At 39.9% G+C, this 13259-nt stretch overlaps 1 protein-coding gene across 1 annotated transcript; it reads right to left on the bottom strand.

The window, feature by feature from the left end:
- Positions 1-1935: 1935 nt before the first annotated feature.
- On the bottom strand, positions 1936-13040 carry LOC124142326 (programmed cell death protein 6-like). Its single transcript, XM_046510743.2, has 7 exons — positions 12909-13040; positions 10531-10854; positions 9637-9764; positions 8185-8259; positions 7014-7088; positions 5558-5726; positions 1936-3160 (listed from the first exon to the last, which is right to left on the bottom strand). The coding sequence occupies exons 1-7, from the start codon at positions 12939-12941 to the stop codon at positions 3116-3118; spliced, it is 849 nt and encodes a 282-aa protein (XP_046366699.1). The 5' UTR covers positions 12942-13040; the 3' UTR covers positions 1936-3115.
- Positions 13041-13259: the final 219 nt, after the last annotated feature.

The raw sequence follows: 13259 nt of genomic DNA, 5'->3' as shown, positions 1-13259 counted from the left end.
ATACTGCAGACTGATCAGGAACAATTTCTACAAAGTATATATAAAGGTTACTGACACCTTAGCGGGCACTTGTCTGTTACAAATACAAAGTAGCCAAACCAACAGCAGACAGAAGTAACAGAACTTTAACATAGGTTTAAGCAAACAACACAAAAACAAGCACAACACATATATTTGGAGTGTAGATATTTCATTAAAATACAATTAATGTACAACAAGCAAGATGAAAGTAAAGCCCACAGGTGAACTACAAGATTAGCTGAGAACCTTAAGTGTCTTTGGTACAACAGAGTGTGTGATAAATTCAATATACCATCCCTGATGAATTCACCAAATACAAGTGACCCAAACTGTTGATTTAACACAATACAGTATTTACAGTCACACTGCATACACAGACAATATGAAAAAGTTATAGTAAAAAAAATCACAAGATTAAATCACGTTATTACAACCATTCTAACATTTCCAGACAAAGATCTCTCACAAGTAGAATACCTCATTACAGATGAGTGAGTAATTTGGTTGAAAGCTGCTTCCAACAGTAGTTAAGTCAAGATGCAGCATGTTGACTTGTTGTCAGGGGAAAGACTGAAGTGATGTAGGTCTCAGATGTTAACTACTTTGGCGACGCCCCCATGCATGGGTATAATGCTGGCAAACCTAAACATATTTGGGCAATTCTGTGATTCGGACCGGTGATCATAGGTTTTTGGCAGGCCTAAGGGAAGTAACTCTGTACATCAATATTCTGCACCCAAACTAATGGGACTCCAATGCCCCTACCATGTTTGTTTGTTTGTTTGTTTTTGTTTAATGCCGAAATATTCCAGCTAAATGATGGTGGTCTGTAAATAATCGAGTCTGGAGCAGACAATCCAGTGATTGACACCATGAGCAACTGGGATGCAAAGACATGCATCAACCAAGTCAGCGAGCCTTACCAGCCAATCTCATTTAGTCACCTCTTACAAGCATAGTTGCCTTTTACGGCAAGCATGGGTTGGTGCAGATCTATTCCACCTCAGATCTTCACGGGGCATGATAGATGAAATATCATTTACATTGTAATGGTAGAATGGCCACAAATTGTCACAGTGTGACACACTAGCTGCTTTAGTGTTGAGCCTTGCAAGACTCTGTGCAGGGATTATAAACATATGACTGCCAATATCCTCTGTTGGATATTGACAAAGTTCCTTTTAATTATTACTTTGTTTACTGATCCGCAATCGCCAAATTACACAAATGTGGAATGAATGAATTTTTTACGACATGCATTTTAACTCATCTGTTCACAAATTTCAGTGGTAACATAAGATTGTTAAAAGGGAAGTAACTCCTTTACTTGTCTTTCCAATAAACACTCATAACAGCACGACTCTTTAATTTCATTTATTCAAAATTCAAATCGATGGACATTACCTATATAAGATCTCTTCCTAAAGATATTTTAAAATTTATTTATATTTGTACTGATACCAAACTGAGTATAAACAAAAGAAGCCAAATTGTTATGTCAATAACATTATTTTGCATGCATTGTACCTGTTTTTACTGCTATATAAACAAGATGAAATATCTTCTTTTTTTTTAAATTAAAAGAAATTATGGTTTTACAGTTTTAGTACATATTGGTACAAAAAATATACAGTTATCTGTTTTACGAGGAACAGACATCTTGATGTATTTCTCAACACTCACATGTAACAAGACTTGAAGAGGGTATCTGCAAACACTAAGGCTGGAGATCACACACCTCTTAACCATGTGTCAATGTTAACATCTTTCAACAATTAGCCAAATCTTCAATTGTTCCTGTCCTGAGGTCGTCACAAATGTTGTATTGTAAATCACTGATACCTGTGTTTATAATCAGAAACATTATATACTTCTCAGAAGAAGTCAGAGGATGACAGATTAACGACAGTAATATGAAAGAATAGGGTATGTTTAATTTCTTTTGAGTAGTTTACCATAGGTCGTATGTGAAAGGTTATTTGAGGCAGGTCCGTGACACTCGTTAGTCCAGTTCAGAGTGTAAGGTACCCTCATTTACAAAAGACATGTACCAGAACCCGCTTCCACACAGGGTATTAACAAATCTGTGTAACCCACCAATCATAAGGAAGATGAGCCAACAGCTAATCACGTGTTGCCCAAACGAATCTAGAACAATTTTCTCCCGAACCCATTTTCTCCATTGGTACACCAAACAAAATCTTCATTTACAGCATGTAGTGTAGGAATTCATTCACAGGCTCTAGCGCAGCTAACTGAACTGCATGTAGTGTGTAGGAATTCATTCACAGGCTTTAGCGCAGCTAACTGAACTGCATGTAGTGTAGGGATTCATACACAGGCTCTAGCGCAGCTAACTGAACTGCATGTAGTGTAGGAATTCATTCACAGGCTCTAGCGCAGCTAACTGAACTGCATGTAGTGTGTAGGAATTCATTCACAGGCTCTAGCGCAGCTAACTGAACTGCATGTAGTGTAGGAATTCATTCACAGGCTCTAGCGCAGCTAACTGAACTGCATGTAGTGTAGGGATTCATTCACAGGCTCTAGCGCAGCTAACTGAACTGCATGTAGTGTAGGAATTCATTCACAGGCTCTAGCGCAGCTAACTGAACTGCATGTAGTGTGTAGGAATTCATTCACAGGCTCTAGCGCAGCTAACTGAACTGCATGTAGTGTAGGAATTCATTCACAGGCTCTAGCGCAGCTAACTGAACTGCATGTAGTGTGTAGGAATTCATTCACAGGCTCTAGCGCAGCTAACTGAACTGCATGTAGTGTAGGGATTCATTCACAGGCTCTAGCACAGCTAACTGAACTGTTCCAAAAGCACTACATTTAAAACAGCATGTCGTGATGGAATTCTTACAAAAATATGCAGCACGTTGCTGGATCTTGAAAAAGATTCGGACAACATGGCTGCTGATATGTGTCCTGTTGAGCTTTGTTGCAAATAGGACTTGTCTACTTCATTGAGGATGAGCAGTGGTGGCCAGGGTGAGAACATTTGTCCATCTTTGACGCGGATGGAGGAGGACTTCTTGTTGGACAGGGACATCTTGTGCAGGTTGAGCAATTCACAGACTTGTTTGGATTAATTCAGTCTTAACAGTGTGTTGTCCAGCACCATTTCCAAGAACTGAAAATAAGTAAGAATTTTCAACATGAGTGAATGAGTTGGATTATCAACGTGAGTGAATGAGTCAGATTATCAACATGAGTGAATGAGTTGGATTATCAACGTGAGTGAATGAGTCTGATTATCAACGTGAGTGAATGAGTCGGATTATCAACGTGAGTGAATGAGTCGGATTATCAACGTGAGTGAATGAGTCAGATTATCAACGTGAGTAAATGAGTCGGATTATCAACATGAGTGAATGAGTTGGATTATCAACATGAGTGAATGAGTCGGATTATCAACATGAGTGAATGACTCGGATTATCAACGTGAGTGAATGAGTCGGATTATCAACATGAGTGAATGAATCGGGTTATCAACATGAGTGAATGAGTCAGATTATCAACATGAGTGAATGAGTTGGATAATCAACGTGAGTGAATGAGTCGGATTATCAACATGAGTGAATGAGTCGGATTATCAACATGAGTGAATGAGTCGGATTATCAACGTGAGTGAATGAGTCGGATTATCAACATGAGTGAATGAGTCGGATTATCAACATGAGTGAATAAGTTGGATAATCAACGTGAGTGAATGAGTCGGTGACAGAGAAGGAAGTTGGGTTCTACGTGCGCAGTGGTCAAGTCAAAATGTCACGTCGCTTCAACAATACCTCAACAAGAACAAGCTACATAGTTATATAAACTACATATAGTAGAACTGTAAGGCAAATTCCACAGATTGAATATAAACAGTGGAACACACCAAACAGTACATCCAGTACATGACTGTGTGACAGCTTAGACAGGGATAGGACCAAGCACCAAGCAGGGATAGCAGGCTAGCACACACAAACTTTGTTAATGTTAAGGTAAACTAAGGGCTCGTAGAATTTCACACATTTTAGGGAGGTACGGCTATGTGATGTCACTCTGGGGAGAACTCAGGGTTGCAACTCCACACAGGGAACTGAGGTGGCTTAGACAACTGCGTCACCTGTGCCCCATTAGTTTGTTTGTTTGTTTGTTTATTTGTTGTTTAATGCCGCACTCAGCAATATTCCATGATGGCAGTCTATAAATAATCAAGTCTGGACTAGACAATCCAGTGATTGACATCATGAGCATCGATCTACGCAATTGGGATATGATGACATGCATCAACCAAGTCAGCGAGCCTGAACACCCGATGGAATATTGCTGAGTGTGTTAAACAACAAACAACACACCCAGGCAGCGTTACTGTCACAAAGTGCCCAGTGTTTGAAATAGCATTCTGTCTGTACTACAGTAGCCACAAACAACAGACAGACCAGAATAATTCATTTTATTATTATTTTGTGATATTTTCTTCATTTAAATGTCTCAATCTCCATCTGAATTTGATATGTTAGTTGTAAATTAAATTGTATTGAATATTACTTTGATAAGAGATTGTGGTATATCACCATATAACCTGAACGTGGGCTGAAAGGCCTCTATCCCAGCTGTGTGTACACTACTTGGACTACACATTACCTAAGCCTTGTCCCCCTCTGACATATGGCCTCATAACATGTGTCAGGCTATGATTGGTGAATGGGGAAACTTAAAATTCCAGTCATTCCTGCAAATATTTCCATGCTCACCAACACAACCCCTTCAAACATTCTTACAGTACATCAGGCTTCAGCTAATTATCTGTATGCCACTTGCCACTCTACCACCTGTTGTTGTCAATGTTAATCTGCTGTTTATCACAACCTATCATCATACTAGGTTGTAGTCAGTCCAGCTTGATAAGGGTGTACAAGTCTATATCGAAATGTGGTACACGCCATAAACCAGAAGTGGTAATGCATGAAGTTATACATTAACTAATAGACCCTCAAACATGCAGCCCTGCCCAAATATGTCAGACAGAATCAAGGCATGTAAGTCTGTGGCTTAATCTAACACCTAAACTGCACTATAATTAGGGCTGGCTATCAATATAGATAATAGAGATCGACAATAGCCAACGAAATATCGGTCAATTATCAATAAATACCGGAGAAGTAACTTTAAGCAATATGCAAGAAAGTCCCGAAAGAAATCAACATGTTTCACGCCACTAGTGAGCAGTGACTCATTTATGCATCGATAACTTTGTGGACATTTGAGATATTACAAAAACAGTTGCAACTCGACAATTGACATTATTGACAATAACAAGTCTGTTTCGGTAAATCTAATCTATATTTCATCACAATATCATATCAATTTCATATCGATAATCGTTAATATTTCTTTCCATTAACGATAATACTGATTATCGATCTTTTTAGCCAGCCCTAATAATAATCCGTCAAGTGCATAACTGTAAGACCAGCATAGAGCTGTGGCGCCATCTTTATGATGACTATGACCCTGACAGCAACAAGGAGGTACTTACTTCTTCGTAATTGATGTTGATAATTCCTTGCTGTTGTGTATCCTTCACTCTGAACTTATCTGTCAATGTTTTCAACATCACACACGTTTGAATGAAATCATCAAAGTTTATGCTCCGAATTCCCTTTCTGTCAAACACACGAATAACCATATCACAGAAACTTGGGGACCTGAAACAGCAAAAAAAATACATCAATAAATACTAGAAGTGTTCAACATATCTGGAATCACCTTGGGAATCAATACAATCCGACATGAAGCCGATAAACAGGCGACCATCAGCATAAGCATCGTTTGCCTCTCACTGTGATGAAGCTCATCAGTTAAACTAAACAAAAGCTCATCGCTTTTAAACCCTATTTCGACAACTAAAGACAAGTTAAAGAACACCCGATTTTTTCATCCCCCACATCTCCAGGGCTTGCATTTCGGAAAACCTACACTAAAATTACTGCCCTTGATTTTCAGTTTGGTTAAGCTACAGGAAGTTACAACAATGTCTCCAGGCTTCAAACATGTGTAAGCAGGCCTGACACATCTTCCCGAAGCAAGGGAGATAACTGACCATAAAAGTCTAGTTTCCACTCTCGCCGAACTAGGCTGGAATTCCGGAGTTACAGTTTGGCTGGACTAACGAGTCTATGCATAGTGCAATCAAAATCGCGTAACAAACTAGACATCCGGTTCGTAAACAACATGTACTTTAGCATGCGGACGTCTGTCGACTGCAGGATTTGTAAAGCATGTGTACCGTCAACTGGGCATCGACAGATATTTTGCAAATCATTCATGTTTTTGATAAAGGTGCGCAAGTGATTTGATGCACTTCACAGGGTAAGACCTGCTTTAGATAGATGTTGCTTATCAATCAGATCGTCTTCACTGGGCGCCGCCAATTTGTTTGAAGCAAATGCAAGCGACATGAGCATTGGAATCTTATTGGTCAATAGAAGGGACATAGAAGGGACACAACTCGTAATAGCCACTGGTGGTGCTACAATAGAGCCTGGAAACTCCAGCCTAGTTTGGCAAGGGTGGAAACTTGACTTTTATAATCAGTTAACGCCCTTGCCTAGGGAGATGGCCTGACAGAGAGAACTGAAGATATGCAGTAGCCACCCTTAAAGTTGACAGGGTCATGGTCACACAGGGCACTACAGCTATGTACCCCAAGTACCTCAACCATGAGGCATCCAGGTAGAGTATAGGTCCCCTGCAATCTATGCCTGAGACTAAATGGATCAGGTCATCAGGCTCATTGGCTTGGTTAGGGCGAGGATTGATGTTCATAATATCACTGCATTGTCTGGTCAGACAGACCACCATCATATCTGGACTATTGCTGAGTGCAGTGTTAAACCCCCCCAAACTTGGTCCCTTTCTGTACACTGAAAATGTGATCCTAACCAGAATTGGGATACATAAATGTACTCATGATGACATAAGGAAATACTCACAAATTATAACCAAATGTGCGGAATGCATTGCTCAACTCCTGGGCATCGATGTTTCCAGAACGGTCAGTGTCAAAGCTGAAAAGAAAGTGTTTCACAATTAGTGTAAAGAGGTCACCAGCTACTGTAGTTAGAGCAACCCTGTCACAATGGCAGTTACACGCTTCTAGGGCTGGAACCCTTCACCAGGGTATCCATGCATAGCAATGCTTTGTGTCTCAACAAGACTTTTGTCAAATGTAGTTATCTCAATCTGTGCCAAAAACTTCTAAGTCTTGTAGTCTCTTGGCATCATTTTCGTTAGATTATAAACTAACCAGATCTGTTTTTTTCGAAACTTGTGTTTGGGACAATTGGCTTTTTTTATGGTATGTGGAAGAGTTACGTCTTTCATGGTAAATATAATTGAGTCTAATTTGTCATGATTATTAGGCTTAAATATAAAAGAATTGGTTCTCAGGCAATGGCTTTTGAAAATATTTTTGTTGTTGTTGTTCAAACTAGTCAAACATTGTCAACTATCACAATGTTTATCTATCACAACATTACTGTCGAAATGTGAGATGAGACATTGTAATTTTACAGCTCTACAAACCTTCAGAATCAAAAGCCACAAAAGAGATCAGTAGTGGATACACGATGCTCATAACTCCATTGGTCGATTACATACACAACATATCATTGGTCGATCACATACACAACATGTCATTGGTCGATCACATAGACAACATATCATTGGTCGATCACATACACAACATGTCATTGGTCGATCACATAGACAACATATCATTGGTCGATCACATACACAACATATCATTGGTCGATCACATAGACAACATGTCATTGGTCGATCACATACACAACATGTCATTGGTCGATCACATACACAACATATCATTGGTCGATCACATACACAACATATCATTGGTCGATCACATACACAACATGTCATTGGTCGATCACATACACAACATATCATTGGTCGATCACATACACAACATATTATTGGTCGATCACATACACAACATGTCATTGGTCGATCACATACACAACATATCATTGGTCGATCACAGCAGTGAATTTGGGGATCACAGGTAATAACAGGAATGTACTAGATCATTATCATTCATGACAAGTTTTTTCAGAACTCAACACAACAACAAAGAATATATACCCATCAAAACAGTTCTTCCAATCTTGAATATATTTCCACAAGGCTGAAAATTCCCCCACATCGATTGTGCCACTCCTGAAACAGAAGTGAACATGTGTGTGAGTGTGGGTGTCATCCTACACGGCACATTTTGAGAGAGTTCCGCCATAGAGACATTTCAGCTGTATTTATGAAGGAGAGACGCCTGGGTGACCTGACACAGGTTGTAGGTGTGTTAAAGTCGGGACTATTCTCCACAATTCTTATCATGTTCAGTCACAGCCTAGACTTTGAAGTTGGTTCCATGACTAGAATTGTGTGATGAGGGTACATCAGGGATTCATCTAGGATTCAAAATTAAGTGCCCCTTCAAACAAATGTCATAATAATAATAAAAATTGGAATTTTTTTAAAATTCTTATATTCTTACATTCAGAGGTATTTTAACATTGTATTATGAGATGCATTCAATGTAATATTATAAAACTATGCATGTTATACCTCTTTATTGGTCCTGCTATCAGTGAAATACAGGTTTCCTCTACAAAGCCATACAATTAGTCGTTGGTTATTTCAGAAGTGGGACATTAATACACCAATTTGGGTCAGGTGAGCTAATCCAAAGTAAATCATTTCTTGTATCACTGATTCATAGACTATTGACTGCACTTCCAAGTGTAAAGTGAGGGGCTCGAGTCAGTGACCGCTCAAAACAGTATTTCAGTTCCATCCCCAAATGATCATGGCAAGACCAAAGTAATGCAAGACAAAGACGTTTATGTTATTCGTGAAACAAATGAGCACATGTATACAAACATTATCCTAATTAGGGCTAAGTCAGGATTTGAACCAACTGTTGAATGATAAAACTTATTTGTTAATACATATAACGAGACCTCGCGAGAGAAAGACTCCATTTCAAGATCTCAATGCCCAGCAAGTGCAAGAGTTCGATGTAGCTTGCTTGGGTAACTTGAGACAGGTAAGTAATGTTCAGTGTGTTGGTATATGTGACGCAACGGGGGCAGGTTGCTGGGGAATGACTGTAAGATGTAAGTCTGGTTCAGAGTGCTGCTGTGTGTGCATATTTGTTTGTCTGTTGCTTAACGCTGGACGAAGCAATAATCCAGATATATGACGGCGGTCTGTAAATAATCGAGTCTGGACCAGACAGTCCAGTGACTGACATCATGAGCATCGATGACAAGCATCAACCAATTCAGCGAACCTGACCACCCGATCCTGTTAGTCGCCTCTTACAACAAGCATAGTTGCCTTTTACGGCAAGTAAGGGGTGCTGAAGGTGTGTGCATGTACATGTCCATTATCGAATATAACCAAATAAACAACATTGACTGAAGACATCCTTGTGTCATCTCTGGGCATTATTCCAATCTAACACAAATATTAGCAGATCCTGGCATAACTCAGGGTCAGGCATGCAGTCGTGTGTGCCCCCATGCCCTGTAGTACCTGTCTTTGTCAAACATCCCTATCATGAGTCTACAGGTCTCGCTGTTGAAGGGGGACCAGTTTCCATTCATCAGTGCCTGTTGAAGTTCCTTTGAGTTGATGGTGCCCGATCGGTCCTGGTCCACTGCCTGGTGAAACAAAGTCATGTGGAATGCAGTCTACAGGGATTGTAACAAGTGCTGAAATCATCTGACATCTATCACTGGTTAGATTACAGTCTACAGGGATTGTAACAAGTGCTCAAATAATCTTACATCCATCACTGGTTAGATTACAGTCTACAGACAGGGTAACAAGTGCTGAAATCATCTTACATCCATCACTGGTTAGATTACAGGTGTCCGCCGCCATGATATTGCTGGAATATTGCTAAAAGCGGTTAAACAATCCAACTGACTGACTGACTCATTGGTTATTACATCAACATGGATAAGTGGACATATCTTTTGTTGTTGTTGTAATACCACAGCCAGCAAAAATTCCAGCAATAGCAAAGACGCTTGAAAGAAATCGAGTCCTGGTTACACAAACAAGTGATTAATATTATGAGCAACATTGCACTGTCAGGTATGGTGACCCAAATCCTGAGTACGCTGCCTAAATCAGTTTGATGCACTGCAAAGAGTGAGTGAGTATGGTTTTACGCCACTTTTAGCAATATTCCGGGGGACACCAGATATGGGCTCCACACATTGTACCCATGTGAGGAGTATGTATGTTATATTATTTCTTACATGTTTCCAGACAGGTTACACAGAACATGGGTAACACATTAAAGTTACTAATAATTACCCGATTGAATGATAAGAACAAACTTTTATTGTGGAATAATCACCTCATAAAGCTTGATACAGAACAACGTAACCTCAAATTGATTTTTAAACAACAACCTACCTGAAACCAGCTCCACATTTCCTGACTTATTCCTGGGGGTGGGGCAGGTGCCCCATATCCCCGACCATAGCCTGCTGTCTGAGGGGCTCCATAACCTTGTGGGGCCCCATACGATGGGGGAGCACCACCAGGTCTTTGTTGGTAACCTCCTCCATACTGCTGATCAAACTGCTGTTGTTGCTGTCCATATTGTTGCTGAGGGGGTTGGCCATATTGTTGCTGAGGGGGTTGACCATAAGCCTGATTGTACTGTCCAGGCTGGCTATACTGGGGACTCTGTTGAGGTTGCTGCTGGTAATATCCAGCCCCAGTGCCATAGCCTCCCTTAAAGTATATATACAGATAATGCAATATTCAATCTTCAAACAAAAATTCAACTGTTTGAAAGACATATATGCAAAAGACACTGCTCTATACTTAAAACTCATTACATAATGTCATACTGTATAATATTTGTCAGTCTGACCAAGCAAAAACAGCCTTCTATGTATCATTTGTCCTCCTGGCCATGAACATGATGAGATCTAATTTTATAAATTGACCTGACCCGTGAAATTCTGGGTAAAGAATAGGACTTCAGCAACCCATGCTTGCCATTCAGGCAACTATGCTTGTGGTAAGAGCTGACAAACGGGATGGGGTGGTTAGGCTCGTAACTTGATTGATGCATGTCATCGTATACCTATTGCTTAAATTGCATCTTCCCGAGGCAAGGGAGTTAACTGACTATAGTCCAGTTTCCACCTTTGCCGTACTCGGCTGGAATTATGGAGTTATATTTGGGCTGGACTAACGTGTCTATGCATAGTCCAATCAAAATCGTGTGATTTGATCGATTATCAAGATTTATATTGTAATAAAACGGGTCACCCCTTTTCAATCATTAGGGTTAGGTACCCGTTTAGTGGCTATTAGATTACCCGAATTCTGTCCTAAACCCTTGGATCCCCTTTACGATCAATCATCCCTTCACTATCATTAGGGTTCGGTAAATCTACCCGTTTAGTTTCTATTATAGATTCTATAGCGGCTCCTAATATTCTTCACACAAAAACATCGAGTAAAAAAAATGAAATGGTTTTGTGTCAAATACTTTGGCTACTGGAAACTGTCTTGGAACATTCACACAAGCCACTTTCACCGGCTACATTTTTTCAGTACTGATTCAAAAGCGAACTCACCGTTGTGTCGTCACTAGCCATGCACATGCCTCCCTCGTTCCTTACTATTATCCACATCATCCTTACAGTGTTCCCTACCACACTTTTCTGTCTCAAAATCCACCTGACAAATTATTAAATAACACGTCATTCATGTGTACTCGCGAGTTCGACGTCTGACGCCTGGAGCCATTTTCAGTTCGCGCCATATCGGATCATTCCTCGCCACTCGGTATCTTGTAGATTACGGAATGGGAAGAGTGTGTCAAATGGCATCGGGATCATTTGTGGTGTCGATAGACTAAAGTCACGAGACACCATGCCTACCCGTAACCTTCGTAAGGGTTCGTCACCTATTCGACCCTTTTCGTTCAGTTCTGTAACGTCGTAGACATGACTAGGTAAATTTGCAATTTGTTTCACAGTGTGGACGTAGCTCAGTCAGTTAGCTGTCGGGCTAATAATCCGAAGGTCGCGAGTTCGCGTCCGACGGATTCTCACAAAAACTGTGTGCTTGTCTTTGAGACATGTGACCTACGGCAGAGACCGTCCTCACGAGAAGTTGTGGTACTGTATTCTAAAGGTGCTCTGAACATAGCTTTTGGTCCTGGCCATTTGATGTATATATGCTGTATATAAGCTTGTATTGTTATAACGAACTATGGCTATATTGAACTAAAATCAGTGGTGCCTTTGAGTTCGTTATGACTGTAGTTAGTTTAAGAAGTCAATCTGTTGCTGTTACTGGGCTACAAATGAAGGATAACTTCTGATACATGTACTAATTACTAGGTTCTGACCAACACTGACATAACATGTGATCTGGCAAGACGTCACATGTTTAATTTGTTTTGAAATGCAGTCTTACTCAATAATCATTATACTCCACTATCTGGTTTCACATCATCAGGTCCTAATCATAGGCTATACGCCAAGTCATTTTCGTTATAAATGTCATCAGCCTATCTGACAATGACATGTCACCATGATTACGTTTAAAATAGGTCTTACGTAAAAATAAAAGTAAAAATATTATTATCCGTTAACGAGGCAGATAATTACACCTTAGTATACACCTTACTGAGTAAAGCAATAAGAAGAAAACAAACAGTAATAATTCCTGGGAAATAAACAAGGTCCACTTCCAAGACAGGTTCAGAGGATATCGGACAGTTAGAAACTTCCCAACGAGAACATCAGCTATATTACGTCACTCACATATCCCTGCTGCGGTGGACCTCCCCAAGACATACTTGTTATCCGTCCAAACAAAGTTACACTGGCTAGATAATGACTAACACGTTCGCTTTAGTTGCAACACATAGGTCACTTGACTCTGACAAGCGCCATTACAAGGGGAACTAACTCGTTTGAAGTTGAATTTCTATACCACTAAACATGCTACATCATTCCACATAAAATTGACATATAAGAGTCAAATGGATAAAATCAATGAAACCACTAACAGTAACTCCATACACATAATATATTCAAAATACTACCTACAGAAATACGCTAATTTGAAGGATATGGACGAAAAGGGAATCTTGGATGAGTTCTCATGAAACA

Source organism: Haliotis rufescens, unplaced genomic scaffold (assembly GCF_023055435.1).
Source record: "Haliotis rufescens isolate VD_foot unplaced genomic scaffold, xgHalRufe1.0.p SCAF_11, whole genome shotgun sequence".
Classification (NCBI taxonomy): domain Eukaryota; kingdom Metazoa; phylum Mollusca; class Gastropoda; order Lepetellida; family Haliotidae; genus Haliotis; species Haliotis rufescens.
This window is presented reverse-complemented; position numbering and strand designations above follow the sequence as displayed.